Here is a 24,793-nt window from a genome sequence, read left to right as displayed (position 1 = left end):
GCATTCAATTTGAATCAGTGAGCTGTCCACATCTGTTTTCTCCATTGTCCTAAATATGCACTGAGACAGATTTTTGAAATAAACAGCGCACAGAACTGATTCAGGTGTCGCATACGGTTCACGGCAGTATAGAGCGTGCTGACGGCAATGCTGCAATGGAGATGCCAGACAGGAAAAGCAATTGGAGAAGAAAAAAAAGAAAATTTAGGAAATTTAGGGAAACTAGTGACTATAAGAAAATGGTCCAGGATTATATCAAGGAGGAAGACACAATCAAGAGGGGAAGATATGAGGGAAATGGCATGGACACATTAAAAAAAAAAACCAAAAAAAGAAAAAACTCTTCCCCTAAGACAAAGCCACCAAAATCCAGGCAGAACATACATCATCAAGTGCAGGAACATACAGCAAAGCTTGCCAAAATTGATCCCCACTGAAGACGAAAACAGAAAAGATGGACGTACCAACAAGCTGGAATCCAGATACCATCAAAGGAATCACAACTGGAGAACAAATAAAGAAAATTTCAGAAATTTTGTGATAACAAGAAAAGGACAAGGATTATATCAGGTGTAATGCAAAAGATCAAACTATGCCAAAACTAAGCTCACAGATGTTGCAAAAGCAGGGGAAAAAGTCATTGAAAAAGAACACCATGGAGGGGAAAATAGCAGGGACAAGGCATGGATACCTAAAAAAAAAAAAGAAAAAATCTTTAGCAAACTCAAAGCCATCAAAAGACATGGCATGCCATCAAGGGAAGGGACATGCACCAAAGAATCCTCTCTTGGTCCCCATTGAAATCAAAAGATTCCTTTTCCCTTCCCGAAAAGAAAATATTATTAACTTCAAAAAGGGAAAAGGACTCTTGCAAATCCAAAAACAAAGGATTACAAACACTCTGGAAAAGGCATAGGATCAAAGGCAATGAAATTCAAAAAACTGAAAAAAAAAGGGGAAAATTGGGAGTTTGAGTGTCTTAAAAAAATATGGTGTGAGGAAATGAGCTGCATTGCAAAGGACCAAAAGATGCCAAAACTAAGCTCACAGATATTGAAAAAGCAGGGGAAAAAGTCAAGGAGGAAGACAAAACTTGGAGGAGAAGATACAAACGACATGGAATGGACAATTAGAAAAAAAAATAAACAGAAAAAAATTTATACCAAAGCCATCAAAATGCAGGCAGGACATATGGCATCAATTGCAGGCACATGTAGCAAAGCTTACCCAAATTGATCCCTACTGAAGGCCAAAACAGAAAAGAAGGACTTACAACCAGGCTGGAAGGGAGATACCATCAAAGGAATTGCAATTGGAGGAGAAAAAAAGAAAATTTGAGAAATTTAGTGACACTAAGAAAATGCCACAGCATTATATCAGGTGCAGTGCAAAGTAATAAAATATACCCAAACTAAGCTCACAGATGTTGGAAAAGCAGGGGAAAAAGTAAAGGAGGAAGACTCAGCTTGGAGGGGAAGATATGAGGGACGTGGCATGGATAGTTAAAAAAAAAAAAGCTTTCCTAAAGTCAAACCCATAAAAGGGCATGGCAGGCCATCAAGTGAAGGGACATGCACCAAAGATTCCTCTATTGGTCCCCATTGAAATCGCAAGATTCCGTTTCCCTTCCCGAAAGGAAATTTCCTTTCGGGAAGGGAAACGGAATCTTGCGACCCCGAAAAGAAAGCCTTACAAACACCCTGGAAAGGAGAGAGGATCAAATGTAATGCAATTGAAAAAAACCCAAAAATCGGCAGATTTAGTCTCTTCAAAAAATGGTCTGTGAGGAAGTGAGTGTCAGTGCAAAAGACCAAAACATGCCCAAACGAAGCTCACAGAGGTGGCAAAAGCAGGGGAAAACGTCGAGGAGGAAGACACAACTTGGAGGGGAAGATATGAGGGACATGGCATGGATACTTTAAAAAAAAAAAAAAAAAAAACTTTCCCAAAGTCAAGCCCATAAAAAGACAGGCCATATGCCATCAAGTGCAGGGACATGCACCACGGCTTGCCCAAATTGATCCCCGCTGAAGGCCAAAACAGAAAAGAAGGACTTACAAATGCTCTGGAATGGAGATACCATCAAAGGAACTGCAATTGGAGGAGAAAAAAAAAAAATTTTGGAAATTTTGCGACTACAAGGAAATGGACCGGGATTCTATCCAGCGCAGTGCAAAGGACCAAAACAGGCCAAAACTAAGTTGGCAGATGCTGCAAAAGCAGGGGAAAAAGTCAAGGAGGAAGACTCAGCTTAGAGGGGAAGATATGAGGGACATGCTATGGATAGTCAAAAAAAGAAGCAAAAAATTTTCGCAAACTCAAAGCCATGCAAAGGCATGGCATGCCATCAAGGGCAGGGACATGCACCAAAGATTCCTCTGTTGGTCCCCATTGAAATCGCAAGATTCCGTTTCCCTTCCCCCAAGTTTAAAAGGAAAAGTGTATTCTGACCGATATTTTTTGTAGGTTTCAATTAACCAGATGTGAATAGAAATGGGAGACGTATAACTGATATATGATGGCATTCTTAATAGAATTATTTTTCAAGCTGAAAACCTTGTTTTAATAGTTACCTGATATGATATTGTTAAAAAAGTGAATGTTAAGTCAAACGCTTCCTGTAAGACTTGCATCAGCCCTTTCTGTTTTTCTTTTTTTGTACCTGTACATTGGATGTGGAAGCCCACCATATTTGTCTTGACTTTCACAAGAGTTAACCTGGAAAACAGAATTATCCACGATCTCATACAGGACAGAAATAAAATTTTCCATGGTTTCCAATATATCTAACTAGTGAAGATACCTCAACAGTCATATGGGCTGACAGCATATAATGCTGGAAGAGCTCTAAGTAATACATTTTAAATCCTTTGAGAGAATATCTGGAATAATTTCTAAGAAAAGGTTCAACATAAGAAAAATAATCAAAGAATACATAAGTTAAAATCGTACATGAATGGCACATAGTGGTTGTGTGCTTTTTGTGTATTCTTCTTCACAAAGTGGTTTTAATTACATGCAAGGGCAATCTTCACCATTCCTGTAACTGGATATTACAAATTTCTGAGCTTGTATTATATGTGAGGTGGTGGTTTTGTGCTGTCATCTCTTCTTCATAGCAAAATTCCGAGCTTCTAAGGTCTGAATTTAAAATTAGGTCCATGTATAACAGCCTTGCTAGAGACCTATGGATTAGAATCTTACACGATTCAATTTTAGGAAATATAATATTTAATTTTAAAGATATTCCCAAATTGATTTGACTATATTTTATCAATACCATGCTTTGGATTGATTGTTATTAAGAATTTATCTAGAGTCTGATCATTAGAAATGTGTTCATTAGAGTCGCCAGAGTAAAATTTTGACAAATTCTACAACACACAATTGTTCTTAGACAAATATATATAAATGTACTTGTCTCTATTCAGTTCCGTAGAAATTGACTTCACCTGAATAGCAATATATGCCAAAACATTAAACAGAAGCCAGGAAATAGAGTGTGCTTCATGTATTGAATGGTACTATGCGATTATATGGAATTCAATAAATATGTGTATAATAGTTTTCACATTTTTGTCTAGATTTCATAGCAAAATGCAATTGTTTTTTTGGGGGTTTTTTTTTGCCTGAAAATACAATGGAATTATAATTATCTGCAGAAAGTTAAAGAGTATTTGACAAATACAATCTCACACCTTCAAGCAGCAGAAAATATATTTTATGCTGCAAGCTGCAGACAAGATGGTGATTCTCAGAACCAGAGTGGTGAAAATGCTCCTGGAGAAAGAGATGTGCATTGTTTGGAAGGAGAAGCAACAGACTCTGTGCAAGCATCCTCCAGTTCCAGACAGCAATTCCAAAGAATGCCTTTTCTGAACAAGACAGAAAGTCAAAATGTCAATCAAACCCACACAAGTGAAATTAAAACTGTGGGGACAATTGTATCCTTAGCTGAAAACAAATCTGCTCAAGAGCAAGACACCAGCAGAGAGTCTCTGCTGTAGTGTGTTTTAAGTTTCTCAGTTTGCTCCCCCATTTTATGTACTGTACCCTCCTTTGTTCTTTGTAAATGGTTCCTCTCTCCCCAGTTTTTCCCGCCACTGCCTCCTTGCCAGTTAAGTTGCCTGGTTACCATGCTATTTTTAGTTGCTAATGTTACAGTTTGTAGAACCGCTCCTCCCTCATCCCACCTTATAAGTGGATGTTTTCTCCTCCCTGGGCACAGTCAATCACCCCCCACTCCTCCCAGGTTTCGAGAACCTTCTCCTCTCTGGGGGTTGTGGTTGGCTGTGGTCCCGGGGCCCCTCCTTTACTTTGTATTCATTGGTTTCTGGTGTATGTCAGTTATGTTCAGTACCTCCCTTTGAGTTTCCCCATTGGATAGCTGAGCTCCCCTCCTCTCTCCTCCCCTTCCCTCTAAAACCTTGTCTCTCCCCCTGTTCGGCGCCATTTTGCTGGTTGGTGCCCCTCCTCGTTGGTGCCTCCGGATCACCCAATAAACCAACTGTTCACCCCCAGCAAGTGGTCACCTCCTTTATCGTCTCTCGTGCGCCACTCCGAGCTCTTCCTCCAGCCCAGCCTGAGGCCAAGACGCCGAGGGGGGCTGGCTTCTTATGCGCAGGGGCGTTGGCCTTCTCACCCCTCGTGCTAGCCGGATCTAGGGCCGCATACGCCCACGCGCAGTGTGGCGCCCAACGTGGGGCCCGAAGTGGACCACTGACCACCTGGACAGCTGACCACCGGACCCTTCGGAGTTGGACATTTCGTTCCCTTGGACGCCGCACTACCCCAGGTAGTAGCAGGCCCTGTTTTAAGGGCAGCGCTCCCTGGGGATCGGGATCGAGACCCCTCGCACCCAGTGAGGACGACCCCGGAGACGAAGATCCCCACCTGATTTTTCTTTTGCTGTCGCCACCAGGCTGGTAAGATCGGGCCCCGCTCTGGGGACCTTTCCGACTTCCCCCCGGCCTTTTTAACCTTCCCCTAGGGGTACATGCCCTGCATTGGGGACCTACCCCCCACCCTCTTCCCCTGAGGCTCTTCCTCACCCCTGCGCCTTTTTTGTTTTATCTTTCCTGTGGGGTCAGTATCCCCAGACTTGGGGCCCGGACCCACCACCCAAATCTTTTTTCCCTTTGCTGAAACCCCAGACTTGGGGACAGTGGGGGGAGCAGGGGCTGGTGGCGAGTAGCTTGTTGTTTTAGTTTTTGCTATTTTTCAGGCGGGTGGTTGTACCACCAGTGGATTTTCCCCCTTTCTAGTGACAGCAGTTCCTGCACTAGAAAGGTGCCATGGGTGCTGGCTTGGGAAAATCCCAAAAGGAGGTATATTATGTTGTAAAAGGTTTGCTGCTTGGGGGTGGTCAGAAGGCCCCCAAGCAAGAGTTGAAGTTTTTGGTTAAGTGGGTCTTTTCAAAGTTCCCCGAGGTCTCCCCGGAACTTGCCAAGCAGCCACGGTTTTGGGCAGCCGTTTTGGCCAAATTGGAAGAAGCTGTTAATTCCGGGGAGACGAAATTAGCAACCGTGGCATTCTGGGCGGGCAGAGTGCTTGTGACACTCCGCTCGTCAGGGGAACCTAAGAAAAGGCCTGCAAGTTTTGGTTTATCCCCCCGTTCCCCTCGTTCTGTTGCCCTTACCCCTCAATCCCTTCCCTCTCCCCTTAGGCAGGAGCCCTCGAGGGGGATTTTGAAGGCCGACAAGAGGCAGAGGGTCCATCCTTCCCCTGCTCCCCCTCGACCTGCTCGGCCTCTCCCTTCGAGGAGCCCTGGCCAGGTTCCTCTTCTTTCCTCACCCTCTACCCCAGTTCCCAAATCCCCAGTTGAAAAGCCCAAGTTTGTTCGGTTTGTTGAGGATTCACAAAATAGCTCCCTGGGAGCCCAAGATGGCGGCGGCCACGTGGTCGTTCCCGCCAGGGCTCCTTCTTCGTCAGTCAACCCCTTCCTCCCTTGCGCCAACCCCTTCCTTCCTCCAGACCCCACCTCCTTTTCGGTTACCCCTCCCTCATATCCTCCCTCCGTCCCACCCATTCCTCCATCCTCCGCCCCTCAATCAGCTCCTCCCCAAACTCCTCCCCCGGCTCAGCCCCCCATTCGCTCCTCCCCCGCTCCGCCTTTGTACTTCTCTCCGCCTCCGAGCGTCACCCAGGGGGCGGAGAGGGGTGGTTGGTCACGCCCACTCCCTCACCCTGCATCATTGCCGGACCCCGCCTCAACCTCCTCCAGTTCCGGTTCCCACGCTCCTCCTTCTGGTTCCCACACTTTGTGTTCCGGGGGGGGGGGGGGGGTGGTGGATGACCGGAAGCCGGAGCAGGCGCCCTTGTTGGAAGCCGCTCCGATTACCTACCACCTAAGTGGGGAGGGGACCCCTCAGGCCCAGTGGGTGCCTTTAGCACAGGCCCGGATCAAGGAACTGTGCAAGGCGCAGAAGGACTACTCCCGGGGGTCAGAATACTTCCGGGGTATGCTCCGCAATGCCCTTGCACAGGGAGATCTGGTGCTGGCTGACCTGAGGGCCCTCTTCTCCAGCCTTGTTAGGCCCATGGAATTTAGGGTCTGGGTGGGGGAATGGAGGAGGGAGATATTGGAGGTTCTCCCAAGTCTTTGGGGGAATCCTGCAATGTCCCATGACGCGGATGGTCTGGCAGTCACCCAGGAACACCTTTTGGGTGAGGGACAGTGGGCAGAGGGGGCAGCTCAGGCGAAGGCCTTATTCCCCTCCCAGCTTGTGGAGACCGCTCGGGCAGCTGAGCAGGCCTTTTTCAAGCTGGAGGTGGTGACCTCCCAATGGGAGGATGATGAGGTCCGGCAGGGAGCGCAGGAGCCATACATGGCCTTTATCGAGCACCTCTACCGATATGTGGAGGCGCAGGCGCTCGAGGATGATGACAGGGAGAGGATGCTTCAGCGGATGTCATTCAGCAATGCCAACGCTGAGTGCCGCAAGGCTATAAAAACTCTCCCTCGAAGTCCCCGGCCCACGATAGAGGCCATGATTGAGGTCGTGGTGCGTCAGGTCTCCCTGGCATCACGGCCTAAGAGAACATCGGTGGCTCTTGCTGAATGCCCCGAGCCGGACTTCATGGAAGCAGAAGCTGCCCCCGTTGCCGGACCCCCAACACCTGGGTCCGGCAGAAGGTCATCAACCACCCACCCCTGCCATCTTTGTGGCAAAGTCGGGCATTGGATGCCCCAGTGCCCGATGCGCCTTGATTACCTGGAGTACAGGCGGAAGCGGGAAAGGGAGGAGAACAAAGAGACAAAAAACTAAGCTTGGAGCGCAGTCCCTCCCTGCGCGATGACAAAAGTACGGCGGGCTGTTCAACAACCTGCGGGGAGGGAGGAGACGGGAGAGGACCGCCGACATACGCTTTGCCGGATTTGACATATTTCTCGGATGTGACCTTATCTACCTGTGGTGCTGTACCTGCAATTAACACCATGTCCTCTGCTTCTCCATACAGGCTGCAGCTGACTAGGGACCTTCACCTCCCTAACAGTAACATCCAGCTGGTGTCTGTCGACCTGCAACATCCGGGTCACTGGAGGAAACTGGGACGTTGCAGGTGGACCGTTGTCAGGGACACCAAGCACACACCGCGAGACATCCACATCGTCCCTGGTCTGGTAACTACCGACCGGGACCGTTTTGCGGTAGGGCTGTACTGTGTCCGACCCCCACTTTTCCTCCCCAAGGGACAGGTCATTGCCCAGGCCATTCCTGTGCCAGAAGAAGATCACTGGACGATTTCGACGGAGAAGACATCGCCTCCGACCGTGGCCTGGGCGCAGCTAGTGGGGAGGGAAAAGCCCCGCCTGACCTGTCAACTTTCGTTGGGCGGAGACAAGAAGATAGTGAGGGGTCTTTTGGACACAGGTGCAGATGTGACGATCATTCCCTCCCAGGAATGGCCGTCACATTGGGGCTTGCAAAGCGCTGTGGGCACGATCTCTGGTGTTGGGGGCCTTCAATTGGCAAACCAATCCAAGAGCATTGTACAAATTAAGGGGCCCGACGGGCAATTGGCCTCGATACGCCCGTTCGTTTTGGATTATACAGAGCCTCTCTGGGGAAGAGACCTACTGGCCCAGTGGGGAGCCAAAATTGACCTCCCAAAGGCTCCCCAGGTTTTTCGGGCAGTGGCCACTGAGGAGCGCCGGACCTGGAAGCTGAATTGGATTTCTGATAAACCAGTACAGGTCAGGCAGTGGCCACTCAATAAGCAAAATTTAAAGGCGCTCAACGAGCTCATTCAGGAGCAGCTACTGAAAGGCAACCTGGAGGAGACCATGTCACCTTGGAACTCCCCAGTGTTTGTCATCAAGAAGCCCAACAAGGACAAGTGGCGGCTCCTGACCGACCTCCGCCAAATTAATGAATTAATAATTGACATGGGTCCTCTTCAGCCAGGGATGCCCTCCCCAGCAATGCTCCCCCAAAATTGGAATTTGGCTGTAATCGATATAAAGGATTGCTTCTTCCAAATTCCCCTTCACCCTGACGATGCTCCGCGCTTTGCATTCACAGTTCCGTCCGTTAACTGTGAGTCCCCAGCCAAGTGCTATCATTGGCGGGTGCTTCCACAGGGCATGAAGAACAGCCCTGTGATCTGCCAATGGTATGTCGTTTCGCTGCTGTCACCCATCCGTACAGCCCTCGGGGATGCCGTCATTGTTCACCATTATATGGACGACATCCTCGTGTGTGCGCCCGACCACAGTCTGCTTGCCCATGCGCTTGACCTGACAACCAATGCGTTGGTTGCTGCAGGGTTCGAGCTCCAGCAGGACAAAATTCAGCGGATGACACCTTGGAAATACCTGGGCCTTGAAATTACAAAGCGGACCATTGTTCCGCAAAAATTGGCTATTAGGACAAAAGTCCAGACCCTAGCAGATGTCCATCAACTGTGTGGGTCTTTGAATTGGGTGAGACCCTGGCTGGGCATTTCAACCGAAGACCTAGCCCCCCTTTTCAATTTGTTGAAAGGGGGAGAGGGGCTCAGTTCCCCTAGGGCTCTCACCCCAGAGGCGGAGGTGGCCTTGGAGAAGGTACAAAAAGCTATTTCGACCAGGCAGGCCCATCGTTACCATCCGGGCCTGCCATTCAAATTTATAGTACTGGGAAAATACCACACCTCCATGGCATCATCCATCAGTGGGACGACAGTCCGAAGGACCAAGGCTCAAGAGAGAAGCTCTTAATCATAGAGTGGGTCTTCCTGAGCCACCATCGGTCCAAAAGAATGACACGGCCACAGGAGTTGGTAGCCGAACTGATCCTCAAGGCGAGATCGAGGATCAGGGAGCTTGCAGGGTGTGATTTCTCATGCATCCATGTTCCAATTGAATTGGAATTGGGCCAATTAAAATTAAAGACCTTTGAAGAACTGCTTCAAACTAATGAATATCTTCAGTTTGCACTTGACAGCTACACTGGGCGCATCGCAGTAGATCGGCCGGCCCACAAATTATTCAATTCGGAGTTCAAATTATCGTTGAAGAAGGTTCAGAGCAGGGAGCCGCTGGATGCTTTGACAGTTTTTACGGACGCGTCTGGAGCATCCCACAAGTCAGTGATGACTTGGAAGGATCCTCAAACTCAGCAGTGGGAGACCGATGTTGCTGTTGTGGAGGGCTCTCCACAGATTGCTGAGTTGGACGCAGTCGTCAGGGCATTCCAGAGATTCCCTGGACCTTTCAATTTGGTCACAGATTCTGCGTATGTTGCAGGTGTAGTGTCCCGAGCTGAGTTCGCAGTTCTTCAAGAGGTCACCAACAAAAGATTATTTGAATTGTTGAATAGGCTCGTCGAGTTGGTCTCCCACCACGAGCATCCATTTTATGTCATGCATGTGAGATCACACACAGACCTGCCCGGTTTCATTGCGGAAGGCAACCGTCGTGCCGATTCTTTGGCCGCGGCTGCTGTTTCGCAGGCCCCTCTCCCAGATGTGTTCAGTCAGGCTAAGATCAGCCACCAACTGTTCCATCAAAATGCGCCTGGCCTGGTTCGTCAATTCAATCTGACGCAGGAGCAGGCCAAGGCGATTGTGGCCACATGTCCCCAATGCCAGCATGACCAAATGCCTACCGTGGCCTCGGGGGTTAACCCCCGAGGGCTGGCAAGCTGTGAGGTGTGGCAGATGGACGTAACACACATCCCATCTTTCGGTCGATTGTGTTACGTCCATGTCTCAGTCGATACTTTCTCCGGGGCTATCTACGCTTCTGCCCACACAGGTGAAAAGGCAGCGGATGTTCAGAAGCATCTGCTTCAAGCATTCGCTGTCTTGGGCATCCCTAGGGCCCTAAAAACAGATAACGGCCCTGTGTATACTTCCAAGGAGCTGCGGAGCTTCCTGCAACAATGGGGAATAGTCCATAAAACCGGCATCCCCTATTCCCCGACAGGCCAAGCCATGGTGGAAAGGGCCCACCAGAGCCTCAAAAAGATCCTGTCCCGACAACAACCGGCAATGAAGGTGGAGACCCCCCACGTCTGGCTGTCAAGAGCTCTGTACACTCTCAATTTTCTAAATTGCTCTTTTGACAGCCAAAATCCTCCAGTGGTCCGGCATTTCGGCAGTCACCAGCAGCTGCAGCCCAAAGCCAGGCCGCCGGTTCTTGTAAAGGATCCGGAGACCTGGCGGACGGAGGGCCCCTTTGACCTGGTGACCTGGGGGAGGGGATACGCTTGCGTGTCCACTCCCTCAGGCCCCAAGTGGGTCCCGTCTAAGTGGGTCAGGCCCTTCGTCCCAAAGCAGAGGACCAAGACAGAGGCAGTACCACAGGTCCGGCAAGCATGTTGGCGTCGGCGGAGGAAGCAACACCACCAACCGTCTTCCTTTTCTCCTGAGCTTCCCCCTGTTTCTGAAGAACCCTCTCCTCCAGCTTCTCCTCCACCCCTTGACCTCTTGCACCATCTTTCCTCCTATTCCCCCCCAGCTCCAACCGTTACCCCTCGTATGTTTTATTTAAATTGGTTGTTTGGAGAGGAACCATTTCTGTGAATTCCATATACTTTTACGGCTCTCTTTTCATTTCAGTTGCATCTCCCCGAATGGCCCCCGCATTGACAATGCTAGCTCCCAACCCTTGTCTGATGTTGATGGTGCTGACGACCTGCGGACTCCTTCTGCCACCTACGGAGCCGTGGGTCATTCCCCAGCCAAAAGTCAACGTCTGGCGTGCCTTGGCTCAATCGCTAGGACAGGACAGCATCTGCCTGGACACCGGCGCTGCAGAGGACCCGATGTCGTCCTGCCTTGTGGGGATCCCTTTCTCTCCAGGAGAGTTCCCCCCTGCCTTTCAGTCTGCCCTTTCCCCTATTTTGGCCCGGAGCCTTACTTTCCTTCCTGGTTTTGAACCTACTCACGCCTGGAGAGACGGAGTGGCAAAGCTGGATCCTGCGCCCTCCGAGCCCACAGAACTACATCTTCTCGGCTCCACCAGTTCCGCCATTTGTTTTCAGTTTGATTACACTATTGACCATGTAGAGAAGGGCAGTGAGGTGGTTCTGCAGGAAAAGAAAGAATATCAAGCCAATCAGTGGTGTCAGGCCGTGGTAAAGATCCTTGGCCCCACCACGACTAAGCAGACCCCTTACGCCCTTCCTAGAGGAGTGTTCTTGATCTGCGGTGACCGAGCGTGGGCAGGCCTCCCCTCTCGCCTGGTCGGAGGGCCGTGCACTTTCGGCAAGCTGACGCTGTTTACCCCCAACATGACTCAAATTATTAATTGGAAGAAGTCTAACATCACGTCTGAATTGGCTAGATCCAAAAGAGATCTTAAAGATCTCACCGAAGATTGTGATGGCGAAATTACGCATTGGTCTCATTCAAAATCCGTCGCTTTTACCATCCTATTGCCATGGGTATCAGTGGCGAAATCTCTAGGTGAATTGGGCCGCCTAGAGTGTTGGGTGGCTAAGCAAGCCAATTATACTTCAGCTGCTTTATACGACCTCCTCACAGATGAGGAAATAACAAGGCAGGCGACACTCCAGAACAGGGCAGCAATAGATTTTCTATTGCTGCTTCATCACCATCACTGTGAGGAGTTTGAGGGCCTCTGCTGCATGAACCTGTCCTCCAGAGCCAAGGACGCCAGGCACTCAATAAAAAGACTCCAAGACCTCGTCCATCAGGTCAAACTGGAGACATCGGACTGGCTGGGAGACATCTTCAAGGGTTGGGGCCTTAGCGGGTGGGCCAGTTCAGTTTTAGAATCAGTTTCTAAGATTGTTTTGAGTTTGATTGTACTTTTGGTTCTGTTCATGTTGATCCGCAGTTTGGTCCAAAAATTAATAGCCAGAGCCACAACTATGGCTGCCAATCATGTCACAATTCCCCAGGAAGAACCTTTCGGGCTGGAGGACCTCTCCTCAGAGGTCGAAGGAGCTGCGGACGAGGAGGGGTCAATCGAGCCGCCCCAAGAACATCTGTGGGCTGGCGAACTCCAGCTCGAAGAAGGCGAAGATTGGCAGGACCGGCCGCGGACATCTTCTTTTTGAGTTATACGGGCATTCCTGTTTTCTTTATTTTATTTGTTAAGAAACGGGGAGATGTTGTAGTGTGTTTTAAGTTTCTCAGTTTGCTCCCCCATTTTATGTACTGTACCCTCCTTTGTTCTTTGTAAATGGTTCCTCTCTCCCCAGTTTTTCCCGCCACTGCCTCCTTGCCAGTTAAGTTGCCTGGTTATCATGCTATTTTTAGTTGCTAATGTTACAGTTTGTAGAACCGCTCCTCCCTCATCCCACCTTATAAGTGGATGTTTTCTCCTCCCTGGGCACAGTCAATCACCCCCCACTCCTCCCAGGTTTCGAGAACCTTCTCCTCTCTGGGGGTTGTGGTTGGCTGTGGTCCCGGGGCCCCTCCTTTACTTTGTATTCATTGGTTTCTGGTGTATGTCAGTTACGTTCAGTACCTCCCTTTGAGTTTCCCCATTGGATAGCTGAGCTCCCCTCCTCTCTCCTCCCCTTCCCTCTAAAACCTTGTCTCTCCCCCTGTTCGGCGCCATTTTGCTGGTTGGTGCCCCTTCTCGTTGGTGCCTCCGGATCACCCAATAAACCAACTGTTCACCCCCAGCAAGTGGTCACCTCCTTTATCGTCTCTCGTGCGCCACTCCGAGCTCTTCCTCCAGCCCAGCCTGAGGCCAAGACGCCGAGGGGGGCTGGCTTCTTATGCGCAGGGGCGTTGGCCTTCTCACCCCTCGTGCTAGCCGGATCTAGGGCCGCATACGCCCACGCGCAGGTCTCCAATGAAAAAGGAAGATGGTGAACACCAACTAGTGATTGTCTCTTTTACAGAGAAAAAAGAGTGCAGTGGAAAACTTCATGGAGGTAGCTCTGTTACTGAAAAGCCTCCAGACCTGGCTTTTCAGGATGCTCTCACAAGCAATGAGGAAGACATTCTGTCTGGGACATTGAAGGACATTTATGACAGAAACACCATGAATTCTTTTCAACAGAAGAAAAAGGAAGAAGTCAGGGACAATTTAAAAGGGCTAGAAAGTGAAGACCACAAATTGACAGAGAAAATGGAAGACAGTAAAATAAATTTTAAAAAAGAGATTTTTAGAAATTAACTAAGTACCTTCACATCTTCAGCACAAACTTATGATCTTCCTGATGTGAATCCTTCTGTGAGTGATTCAGAAGAAGTACAAAAATCTAGATATTGGATGAACGAAGAGTAAGCACATACTCTTTCTTTATTTAGGAACACGTGCATAATTATTGCTTATTAACTTATAAATGTGTGGGTGCAGAAACTCAATATACATGTACTGAACAGATGCTGGTTGTGCACATAACAGCAGTTTACAATTTGAACATGTGCAATGAAGACCTTTCCCTTTGGTCTAAAGTAAACACTAAGTTTCTATTTGCATAATTTTTTTTATGCCAGAGAGGGACTGAGTCACAGCCAGTAAAGTCAATAATCCTCAAATTGTGGGAAATTAGTAGGAAAGGACCACAATTCATCAGTTTTACAGTAATTTATAAGCTGTTCTGAAACAGACTAAGCATAAAATTTTTCATGATTTTCTCATTTATTCTTAAAAATATTTTTTCTGAATTGTCTTCTTATGCTTCCTTATAGCACATCATTACATTGAAATATTTCATTAAAAATACAAAATGCTACCCCACTCAAAATACAAATAATTTTAAAATATATTTCTAGTCAAAGAGAGTGGGGAAAAAACCCTAGGAAATTATTTTATTAAAGCCCCTGCAACTGTTCTGGAGAATCTGAAGTGTAATACACTCAATGACACTAGTTCCTTGGTGGTGGATGATTCTAAGGAGCTGGTCAGCAATGTCATCAGTATGGAATGTTATGATTATGAAAAACCACTTTTCCCTATTAACATTGCATTTACATCATGCTTCAGAGGAAATTATCAGGAGATTATGGTGAAGGTGACTGATACCAACTTCCAGTCAAACTACTTAACTCCTATTTCTTTACAAGGATCCTAAGGAAACCATAAGGTAACTCTCATCGAAGGATTGCAAAAGCAGAGTTTGAGCTTCCCAGTTAAGTCTCTGGAGTTTTTCAAGTAAAGTTGTCATTATTGAATCATATTGCCCACTATGTGTGGTTAAACAGAACTTTCTACTTTCTCAAGCCCTAATTCTATTTGAAAACCAGTATTTACTAACATTCTTTTTTTCACTTACAATGTTAAGCAAATGCTTGATCCCACAATACTAATGGTTGAGTAAAGTTTCATGATTATTGTAAATAAGTGCAATGCATTGCATTATTTGATAAAAGCAAAATTTAGGAGGAATTATTGTGCTTTTAGATCACAACAAAATAACATAATTCCATGAGTATAAATAAGTACAAACTATGTCAAAGGAACAGTTTTTAAATGCAGAAGTGTTGTATTGGACCAGATTAATCACCCAATTTATAATTTGATTTCGTTTCACTGAAATCATACACTGGAATATTAATAACATCACATGATGACTAGAGATCACCAGGTACTTGGGCATGCCGGTGGCAATAATAGTCAATTTATTTTCTTTTCATACTTTCCTCTGTAGAGAATGCTACCTTCTCAAACTGTGAAACACAGCATCCTTTCCCTCCAATACTCTAACCTCACATTCGCTTTAATCAGGAAAGCTTTGCAGAAGTAAAAATTTATCATCTGGGTGTTTTTGCTTTGTTGTCATGCTTAAAGAAGGAAACATTTACTGTTCCAAAGGTAGGACTCTTACAAAAGCTGAACGTGGATTTTCAAATCTCTTTCTGTTACCATTCAGAAACATTCAATTCTCTGGCACCTAGGCAGTTAAAGTAAGCTTGAAATAGGTGATACTTGTTCCATAAGACTGTTATCTGATCAGTTCTGCACTGAGTATGCTAATAATCTCAAAGTGCAATCTCTTCCAATGTCAGAAGTCTACAAAAATCAGAATCTAATCAGAAGTTGCAGCTTCACATCCTGTACATGCAGATTTCCTGTCAGCTTTGTTAAAACCACATATCTTTAGCTAAAAAAGATCTATCTTCCCTTGTTTGATATAGTTCAGAAAATATAGTAATTTTCAATGAAGATGTGTCAACTCAAAACTTTAATTGCTTGGCACAGTGATCAATTTAATGGAACCATTTCTCTCACCATTTCTCTCCTTGGTGCCAGCAAGTGCAACAAAAGGTGTTTATCATATATTAGTCTTAGGCTGAGTATAGTCTCAAATTGTGTTTCAGTTGTGTTTCTCCCTTTCCCCATTAAGATGTTAATTTGGAAGTATGGAGAAATTAAAATTATGAAAAAATACAGATTAGAAAAATCTCAGAAATTTTTCAAAATCTGAGGAAGGTCATGAGTTTCAAAGCTCGAATTCAAATCAGGAACAAAATTATATAAATATTTTAGTCAATATAAAATGATATAAATATTTTAGGCAATATTATATAAATATTTTAGGCAATAGAAAGTTTAGGCAATTCCAAGTTTTGATGACTTCCAAGCATTTTTCTGAGCTTTGTATAAAGTGCTATTACTTGGGTAAGGTTGTTCTTGGGTTAAAAAGAGGAGTCTGATTCTTCTGTGATAGCCTAGCCAACTTCAAAAGATAAACCAATTTTGTAAAACAAATTTTTGTAAAAAAATTCAGGCATGTAATAGAAGAGGGGTTTTTATTGCAAGTTGATTATATATAATTTCTTTCTATATTTAGATTCAGCCAATTGAGCCATCAGTTTCAGCATTGAAAGCAAGACATTATATGTATCACTCAGTGATATCTATGAGTGCACTGGTTCATATCCAACATCCTTCATCCCAACCTTTTAACAGCTCAGTCACTATTACTCTACCCTGTCCTCCGAACCCAGACAAAAAAAGGCAGGAGTTGAGACAGAAGATGCAAGAGCCATTAGTGCTACAGTTAAGAGGGTTGCTGCAGCATACCATCCTCAGTAATACCTCAATTCAAATTCACCATTTTTTAAAACATCAAAATCAATGAATTTTAACAGATTTTGATTTATGATTTCTTGTATTAAAATGATGTTTGTTTTTTTATATAGACTGCAATACCTATGGACTTTGTTAGAAACACTAGAGCAAGCTCTCAAAATTTTCATGCTATAGTTTCACCAGAAAAATAATACAGTATTTGATGTTTATTCTTTAAATATGGTGACCACTACATTTCTAGCAGGAGTCAGAATGAAGACTGTATGAAGTTTTTTCGCCAATAAATATTCAGACATGTTCACCAAAGTCAAAAATTGAACACAAAGAATAGACATGACTTAGATCTGCTGTGTTCGCAGCAAGTTGATTTGAGTCTGACCTTTGAATTTTTTCATCTCTACTTCTACATGTTTCAATGGTTGCCTGAATCAACATGCATGGCACAAGGGTTTATAGTAGGTCAATTTTATGCACTAGATAAAAGTCCAGATTTTTTGAAAGTATGCAGTACAATATTTCTAAAACTTTTTGGCATGTCTTAAAAAGCATTTAAACATGGAGACTCCTGGAAAAAAAGAAAAAAAAGATGATTTCTATGTTTCAGCAGTTTCTGGAGAATTGAAGAAAAAAAACTCTAAATAATGAAATCATTCACATACTCTGAAGTATCCCTCCAGACAGATTTTAAGCAAGGTGGGTAAACCAGAAAAAGTCATCAAGGACAGCAGAGGGGAAAACAGCTACAAACACAAGCTTACTCTTTCTGCAGAACTATTTTTATGGGTTTTTTTTCCTATAATTATTTGGCTTTCCAGGGCTGTGAGCACTTCTGTGAGAAAAAGTGTGGACAATCTCAGTGATACTTCGAAATTATTAGGTTGTTGAAATGAAGAGGGGTGGAAGGTGTTTGATGATGTTATTATCCAGAATGCACAGAATGGGCTTGTATCTTTTGAACTAAATGAGCATTTAGAAAGGTAATATATGAATAATTTAACAAAATTTTATTCACTGAAATATTTAATTCTGTGTTTATAAATAAGTGGAAATTAGTAGTGTTAAGAAACCATCCATTTTTAACCATTAACTTGCTCCTAGATTTGTTGCTCACAATTACAAAAAAACCCTTTTTCATTTATAGAATGTACACAATGTAGTACATAGAACATTGAGAAAGGAAATGCAACTATCAGTCTTAACTGGCAACTGTGATTTAGCTCTCTAACTAAAAAGGCATATTTTTTTTTAATTCCTATTATGAAATATTATCTTCCTTTCATGTAAAATTCATGTGTATTTGAAATCATATCTACATAGTCAACATACTTTACACTACAAACACAAGCAAATTTCCACCTTTTCATATGTAGGAAACAGGGATGAAAAGAAGGTAGCAAAAGTTTCCTTGGAGACTGAGCCCCATATTATTTTTAAGATAAATATATGAGCAGTTGATAAATTATTTTAAATAAAGCATTTAAATTTAATTTTCTTTCCTTTTATTTTTTTTACCTTACTACAGCTTTATGGTTGTTTGCCTTGCATTCCTTTTGGAAAACAGGTATCTTCTCCTCTTTGCTCAGGTTCTGGAAGAAGCTCTCCGTAGAACAAGGGCTAATGTGATACTGTATCAGAAAAGAGAAAACCCATATAAAGTAGCAGTTTTTTCTGTCTGCATCCAGAGAATTAATCAATGAACTTCAAAATCTCTATGAGGAAGGTTATATTGGTCCCCCAGAACCCACACAGCACTTCCCATTAAGACAAGGAGAGCAGATTCATTTTAGATTTAGAGGAAATATTTCTGCTTCAGGTAAGGCAGTTAATTCATGCAAGTGTATGGACATTATCAATTACCTCAGCTATTAAAAAGGCTGTATGGGAACACAGGTAGACTGAAGTTACTCATAGTACATTTAGTGTGTAATGTTAGTTTATTTCAGTGTGCTGTTTCTTGTAAAGAAAGGAATGTGGAGCTTAATGGGAAACTGCTCCAACTGTAAAGAAAATGTACGATCTGAACGAGCTCCTGAGCAATGTGCTCCAGGTGACTCTCCTTTGAGCAGGAGAGTTGGACAAGATGATCTCTTAAACCCTTGTGAATTCTGTGAAAACTGGGTCCTCAGAAACCCAGGGTATTTTAAGAATTATTTTAAAAGGACAGGTTTCTGTCTGCTGCTTTGTCCAAGTACATTCACTTAGACTGAGGAAGAAACCAAGGCAAAATAGTGCCTGTTGTGAGTTGCACTGTGAATTGAGGTGATGAGAGAGTTATGCCATTTCTGTTAACAGCCTAGAAAATTCCATGTAGTGGCTGCCACCATTTAGAGACTTGCTTATAGGGAAAAGGGAGAAGAAGCCTCTGAAAGGTTTTCACCCTAAATTGCATATAGTCTCTTCTGTCTGTCTTAGATTGAACATATAAATATATATTTGGCCCTCTGAACATTTTGTACATAAACTCTCCCATTGAAAACTGAATGTACTCTAAAGAAAGGAATATTCTTCAAAAAGAGAAGTCTCCAGCCTATGAGAAATGTCTGCTTTTACACACAAAGGACAGTGTCTGTAGATGTATCAAATAAATGGATTTAGAAAGCCTAAAAATGCATCTACCCCTCTGCTGTGCCATTCATTTTTTTGTTAAACATAGCTATCTATCCTGAATAACCAGAAAGCATATACTTTTAATTTCATTCACAACACCCCTTTATTTTTATTCTTCTATTCTGTTCCTTGATTTTCAACTTGCAGCACTGCCTTCACCACTTATTCCTGAAGCCAACTATTAAAGGGCTAAGAAAGCTAGCTACAAAGATATGCCTACTACTGAAGCAGGCTGAATTCAGATGTTCAATAAAGTAATAGGAATGATAAAGAACAATCAAGGAACAACCAAATGTTATATGATTACCTTTACTTGACTCATGCTAATGAATTATTTTAGATGCCATGCATCTAAATTCAGGACATTTTTTTTTTTTAATTTATTATATGGACTGCAGGGAATGGAGAAGCTTCAGGAAAGTCTACAGACTGATTTTTCATTCACAAAGACAACCAAGGCTGGAGCTCCAAATCAAAGAAGGGGATGAATTTAGTAACCACAGTTCACCTCATTACAAAGGAACAGCAGTGTTTTATAAAATTACCAGAGAGATGATACCAAAGAAATGGATGATACCAAAGAAACCTTACCATATGATGAATATCAACACCAGTCTCCACTGTGCAAATTAGCATTAACATTGCCAAAGGTGTGTTTCTCACCTGATAATATTAGAGACATTTCCCTTTCTGCCTTACCTTACATTTATTAGAAAAAGGATCTTGGCATGATTTTTGATTTAAAGATAAACACAGAAGTCAGTGATAGACTTCTGGTGCATCATCAATGTACAAACATTCTCAGAATTTCTATTAGCTGTGGGGAAGGACCCACACACAAGTATAAGCATGGAAAAAATTCTAGCAGAAAATTTTCACCCAGCTACTCTCCCCAGCTGGAAGGGAGAAATTATTATGGCACTGTGAAATTATTACTGGAGTTTCAGGTGTATCATTCTTGTTTCATTGTCTTGGGAGCACAGAATTGCATATTGTAGGATCATTAAATGGTTTGTGTAACCTGTCTTCCACCCATCACCTGATTATTCCATTATTCCTGATTAGCCTCTGCAGTACAGTCATGTGGGCAATTATCTCTATCTCTGGTGAAAGCTCATGCCATATAAAATAATCTTTAATATTCCTGCAATGAAATCTCATTGTAAACTTTTCAAAGAGCCTATGTACCAACACATTATGTTGCACAAAATGCTGCCACTAAAATACTACTATCAAAGTTGCATACATTTTGATATCAAAATATCTACAGAAACACTTGGTCTAAATTTCTGGCGATAAATAGTAGCATGTTTCTCTTTTTGAATTTGTCTTTACACATTTCTCAATTTATTGTTTTTCCAGATGATAGTTAAAATAATCTGGAATGTCTGATTTTGGTTGTGACAGAGACAGATGAGTCTTTTTAAGGTGACCATTCTGACTACTACATTTCCACTAATTTCTGTAAAATTCTAATCTAAATTTCTTTTGTAAAGAAGGCAGTAACTGTACAATCATAACCCATTTTCTATATGTATATACCTTCATTATCCACTTACAAATATATTGCTGACAGTGGTCAAAATACTGTTGGTTTACTTTGTATGCAAACATTCACATCAGTTTTTACTTTAAAATATATTTCTACAGAAGTAATCTGATTTTCACTAATAATTCCTATTAATGGTGCTTTTCTTTCTTCAGCAACAGAAAACACCTGCTCCTCTAACCTATTTTGTTCAACACAAGTCAGATAGAGGGCATTAAGTTTTGATGTCAAGTATATGTGTTCATATTTACTGATATCAAATATTTTGTATTTATGTGACACAGTGGGCTAAGGAGATAAAAGATTAATTTCTCCTTTTCTGTCTGTCCTGTTTAATATGCTACTAGAGTCTGGTCATGTCTGAGAGGTCCATTTGACAGAGCACATCAATGTTACTGGCTGGGAATGCTTTGCAAAAATAGATTGCTGTAATACATATAGACATTATGAAATTACTATTCTGCTGAAGTTTTATGTCTAATGAATGTCTAACAGCAGAATAGCATGTTATTAAACACTCCCTATTTAGCTGGGGAGTTTAGCCACCAAGGCTCCAGCTTTAAAAAGCTTTTCAAAAAAAAAAGGGAAGATTTCTTCTTACTTCACTAATTTTTGCCCTTCAGAGGCCCTATGGGACAAGTTGCTGTTCTGGCTTGCACAAGAGCTTGCAGAAGATAATACATCATTGTTTGCTTTATGTTTACCTGTTCGATGGAGCATGTTTCAGCTTGTTAGGCTGAAGTGCCCTGATAATTTAACACACCAGATGTATGAGCTGCTTTGCTGCTGCAAAAAGACCCTTCCAAAGTCAGCTGATAAACAGCAGATCTTGTCTCAGTATTTGCAGAAGAGTGGCAGAAGTGATCTTTCAGAAGAACTTCATTAAAAGTGGCAAAATAAGGTGGTCACCTGAAGAATCAGTGGCAACTCACAGCCCGATTTATCTTCTTTCTTGTTAAGTGTATGAATATTTCCATGATATTTCTGGATGAACAAGTAACAGGGATATCAGTCAGGAGACGACTATTTGTTACTTTGCAACCTCTTTAATAAGCAAAGTATAAAACCCATGTCCTTGCTTGATAAAAGTGAACATTTCTTAAATGGAAAAGTCAGATATTGAATATATAGGTATGAATAATTACAGACTGATCTGCATAGATTTCTGAGGACTTTAACTGTTTGCCCATGCCATACACAGTCAACACAATATTTCTACATATCTTAAACATTAGAAAATATTCATTATATCAAAGTCATATGAATCATTCTATAATATATGTATTGCTCTATATACAGTTTTAATAACTACCAAATTCTTCAGATTATAGCCTGATGTACAGACAGAGGTAACAACTTCTTACTTTCAGATTTTTTAATTAATTCTGCTTTTATATTAATTAATTATGCTTTTATATTTCCCACGAATATTTTTCATCCTTGTGAATTACATACAAGATTTCAGTGTAAACTCATGTGAATATGTAATCTCTTTCCTGAATTTAGGAGATTTGTCACCTCACTTTAAACTCATTTAAATGCAGTTTTTTAGGTTACCATCAAATATGGAAAAAGAACTATTTCTTCATACAAATTCTAAAATGTATGGCTTTGACAATTTGTTTCTTATACTAAGTTCTTGAATTGAAGGTACAGATAGTTAACCACAAGTATTTGTGCCATTCCTTATTCATGTCTTCAATCTCTAAAAACTCCAAAATGCTTAGTAGGAATAATCAGATTTTTAAGTCAGAGTATGAGCAAAGTCGACATTCTCTAATGGTGTTTCTACTAAAATAATATTTAATTTACCATCTTCTGCTATTTACTTCTATATTAAAAACCTCATAAAACACACCAAATATTTATCTAAACACGAAACTGATTTCTGTTAAAGGCAAAAAGTAGCTGGCAAGAGTCAGTGAAAAACACTTCTGAGTTCCTTGGTACTTACTCATATTGTGATTACACAGGCTGTCACAACTGTGTGACTTCCCTACTGCTTCAGAAATGTGCAACAGATGCCTCTTTCTTCAAGTCCACCGGTGCACAATTAATTACTGTTATTCTTCTTCAATGCACTAATTATTTTCCTTTTTCACCTCCCCTTGAATCATGTAATACAAAAGATAAATATTAATCTCAGTCAAAACATTATTGATCTAAATTTTATTCATTTTATGCTATTTAGAAAACCTGTATATCTGGCTGGCAAACCTTAATTGTAATACACAGTCCATGTATTTTATTTATAGAGGTCATATATTTGCAACATTTACAAATTGCTACTGTAAATGAGAAAACTGCATAGTAAAAGAAAAGATAAATAGGAATAGTATTAGTTATTTTTATTCATTTAGTCACTAATGTCTTATGTTATTTTCAGTTTTTAGACGTAAGACAAATCTACGAGTAATTTAACCCCTTCTCTGGGAATAAAGCATAACAAACACGCTTTTCTTTTTTTTTATAAAGAAGGTCTTTCAACTGTAAGCTGACTTCTTACTAGACGAAAGAATTATCACACTTTTCCCAATGCTGAACACTTTTTGCCATGAGGCATTTGTCATAAGTGCCTTCTCTTAAAGACTAAATATTCACTTGCTAGCTCATCAGATATCTTCGGTATGTATGTACGTTAGGATCGTGGTTCAATGGATGATGGTACAACAAACAATACTGGAAATATTGCTAAAAATTTGACTTCGTTTCTCCACCAAAATGAAAACCGTTTGATACAATTTCCAACATTCTGCCACAAGATGGCATCTTTGTCTAACAAAAAATACATACATGTAATATCATTTATTATGCTAGTCGCAGGCTGATATGGCCCAAGAATTGATGTGGAAAGACCAATTTCTTAACTACTATCAATACTGATCTTGGTTTTTCAGGTAATTGTCTCCTAAATGAAAGGGCTCCCTTAGTGAAATTTCAACTCTCTGAAGTGCAAGCAAAAGGTGGAAAAGAATGACAACTACACAAGATAAATCTACTTCTGACCTACGTGATTTTATTGAGTATAAAAAAATATGTAGGATGAAAAGTAATATCTGAGCTTTATGGCTTAGAATGTGAATGTTTTTTAACTCTAAAGAAAAGGTTAAATTCCATATTTCTGCTAAACAGTGAAGGCAACTGAAAGGAAAAGGAGCTATGATAGGAAGCCAGTTGCTCAGAAAGAAATCACCTAGACAACTATAAAAATTTGGCTAAATGAAGACAGTAGTTCATTATTTAAGTACTGAACAGTTAGTCAAATAAAAAAAGGAAGAAAAACAAATATTCCTTTTGTGACATTGTTACAGGATGGATTGCCAACTGCATCTGAGACAATGAAGTACAAAGCCATAAAGCAGACTTTGCATATTCAACATTTAAAACACAAATTTTCTACTTAGTGAAACAGGGCAGGATCAGTAAAACTAATTAATACAACAGATGTTTAATTAAAAAACTGAAGATGGTATTTAATCAGTATCCCATCCAAGTCCCTTTCAAAAAATAGTTGTTTCTTTCTTTAGATAGCTTTCAGGAAGTAGTGTTCACACAGAACTATCTATAGTGAAGTAATCTTCAAGCATGAGAGTCTCAACTTAAAAGCTTGTCCCAAGTGAATCGGGAGGGAGCACACATGCAGAGCTGCTTGGTGGGAGAGCTGGAGGAAAGGCTCCTTCCAGCTTTTCTCAACTGCTCATTTCAGTGAGCAAGTCTTAAATGCAGTGAGATAAGCCCCTGAAAAGGCAGGAGGACTCAGGAAAGTGGCATACAATAGCTCAGTTGAAATAATTCCCTCCTTTCCATAATATCTCTGCATTTTACCTGAAGATACAACAAGTTCTTGCGCATTTCCAATAAAATTAGTAAAACTGTCAAGCAAAGAAATGCAATATTCACAATTCCTCAAAAAAAATTCAACTTTCTCACATACTATTAGAGATGAGCAAAAGACTTATTATGGATCAGTGATCTACTGTAATATTATAATAACTCCTAGAAAAGTTCACAAGACTAGAAAAACAGAGTTCATGTCCACCCTGTCCCTCTGAACAATGAAAATGTCATAAACATAAGAGAAATGATTCTATAATAATGCAAGTGTAAGACTTTGTTCTCATCTCTAGTATATGTGAAAGACAAGATTTCATCATTACTATTGTAACCCCATTCGTAGTCTTTAAATAATA

The 24,793-nt window shown here is 42.3% G+C and overlaps 1 protein-coding gene across 1 annotated transcript in view; it reads left to right on the top strand.

Annotated features, from left to right (window-relative positions):
- The first annotated feature begins 1,546 nt into the window (after window positions 1–1,546).
- The window catches only part of DTHD1 (death domain containing 1), a 38,580-nt gene continuing 15,333 nt past the window's right edge, over window positions 1,547–24,793 (top strand). The window contains 10 exon segments of the mRNA XM_074540453.1: window positions 1,547–1,723; window positions 3,594–3,994; window positions 13,252–13,692; window positions 14,180–14,498; window positions 15,140–15,322; window positions 16,206–16,371; window positions 16,374–16,446; window positions 17,263–17,424; window positions 17,970–18,111; window positions 18,113–18,260. Coding sequence (XP_074396554.1) covers window positions 1,547–1,723; window positions 3,594–3,994; window positions 13,252–13,692; window positions 14,180–14,498; window positions 15,140–15,322; window positions 16,206–16,371; window positions 16,374–16,446; window positions 17,263–17,424; window positions 17,970–18,111; window positions 18,113–18,260 — 2,212 coding nt within the window.

The sequence above is a fragment of the Zonotrichia albicollis genome, chromosome 5, assembly GCF_047830755.1.
Source record: "Zonotrichia albicollis isolate bZonAlb1 chromosome 5, bZonAlb1.hap1, whole genome shotgun sequence".
NCBI lineage: Eukaryota > Metazoa > Chordata > Aves > Passeriformes > Passerellidae > Zonotrichia > Zonotrichia albicollis.
The sequence above is the reverse complement of the archived record's forward strand: the minus strand, read 5'-3'. Positions and strand labels throughout refer to the sequence as shown.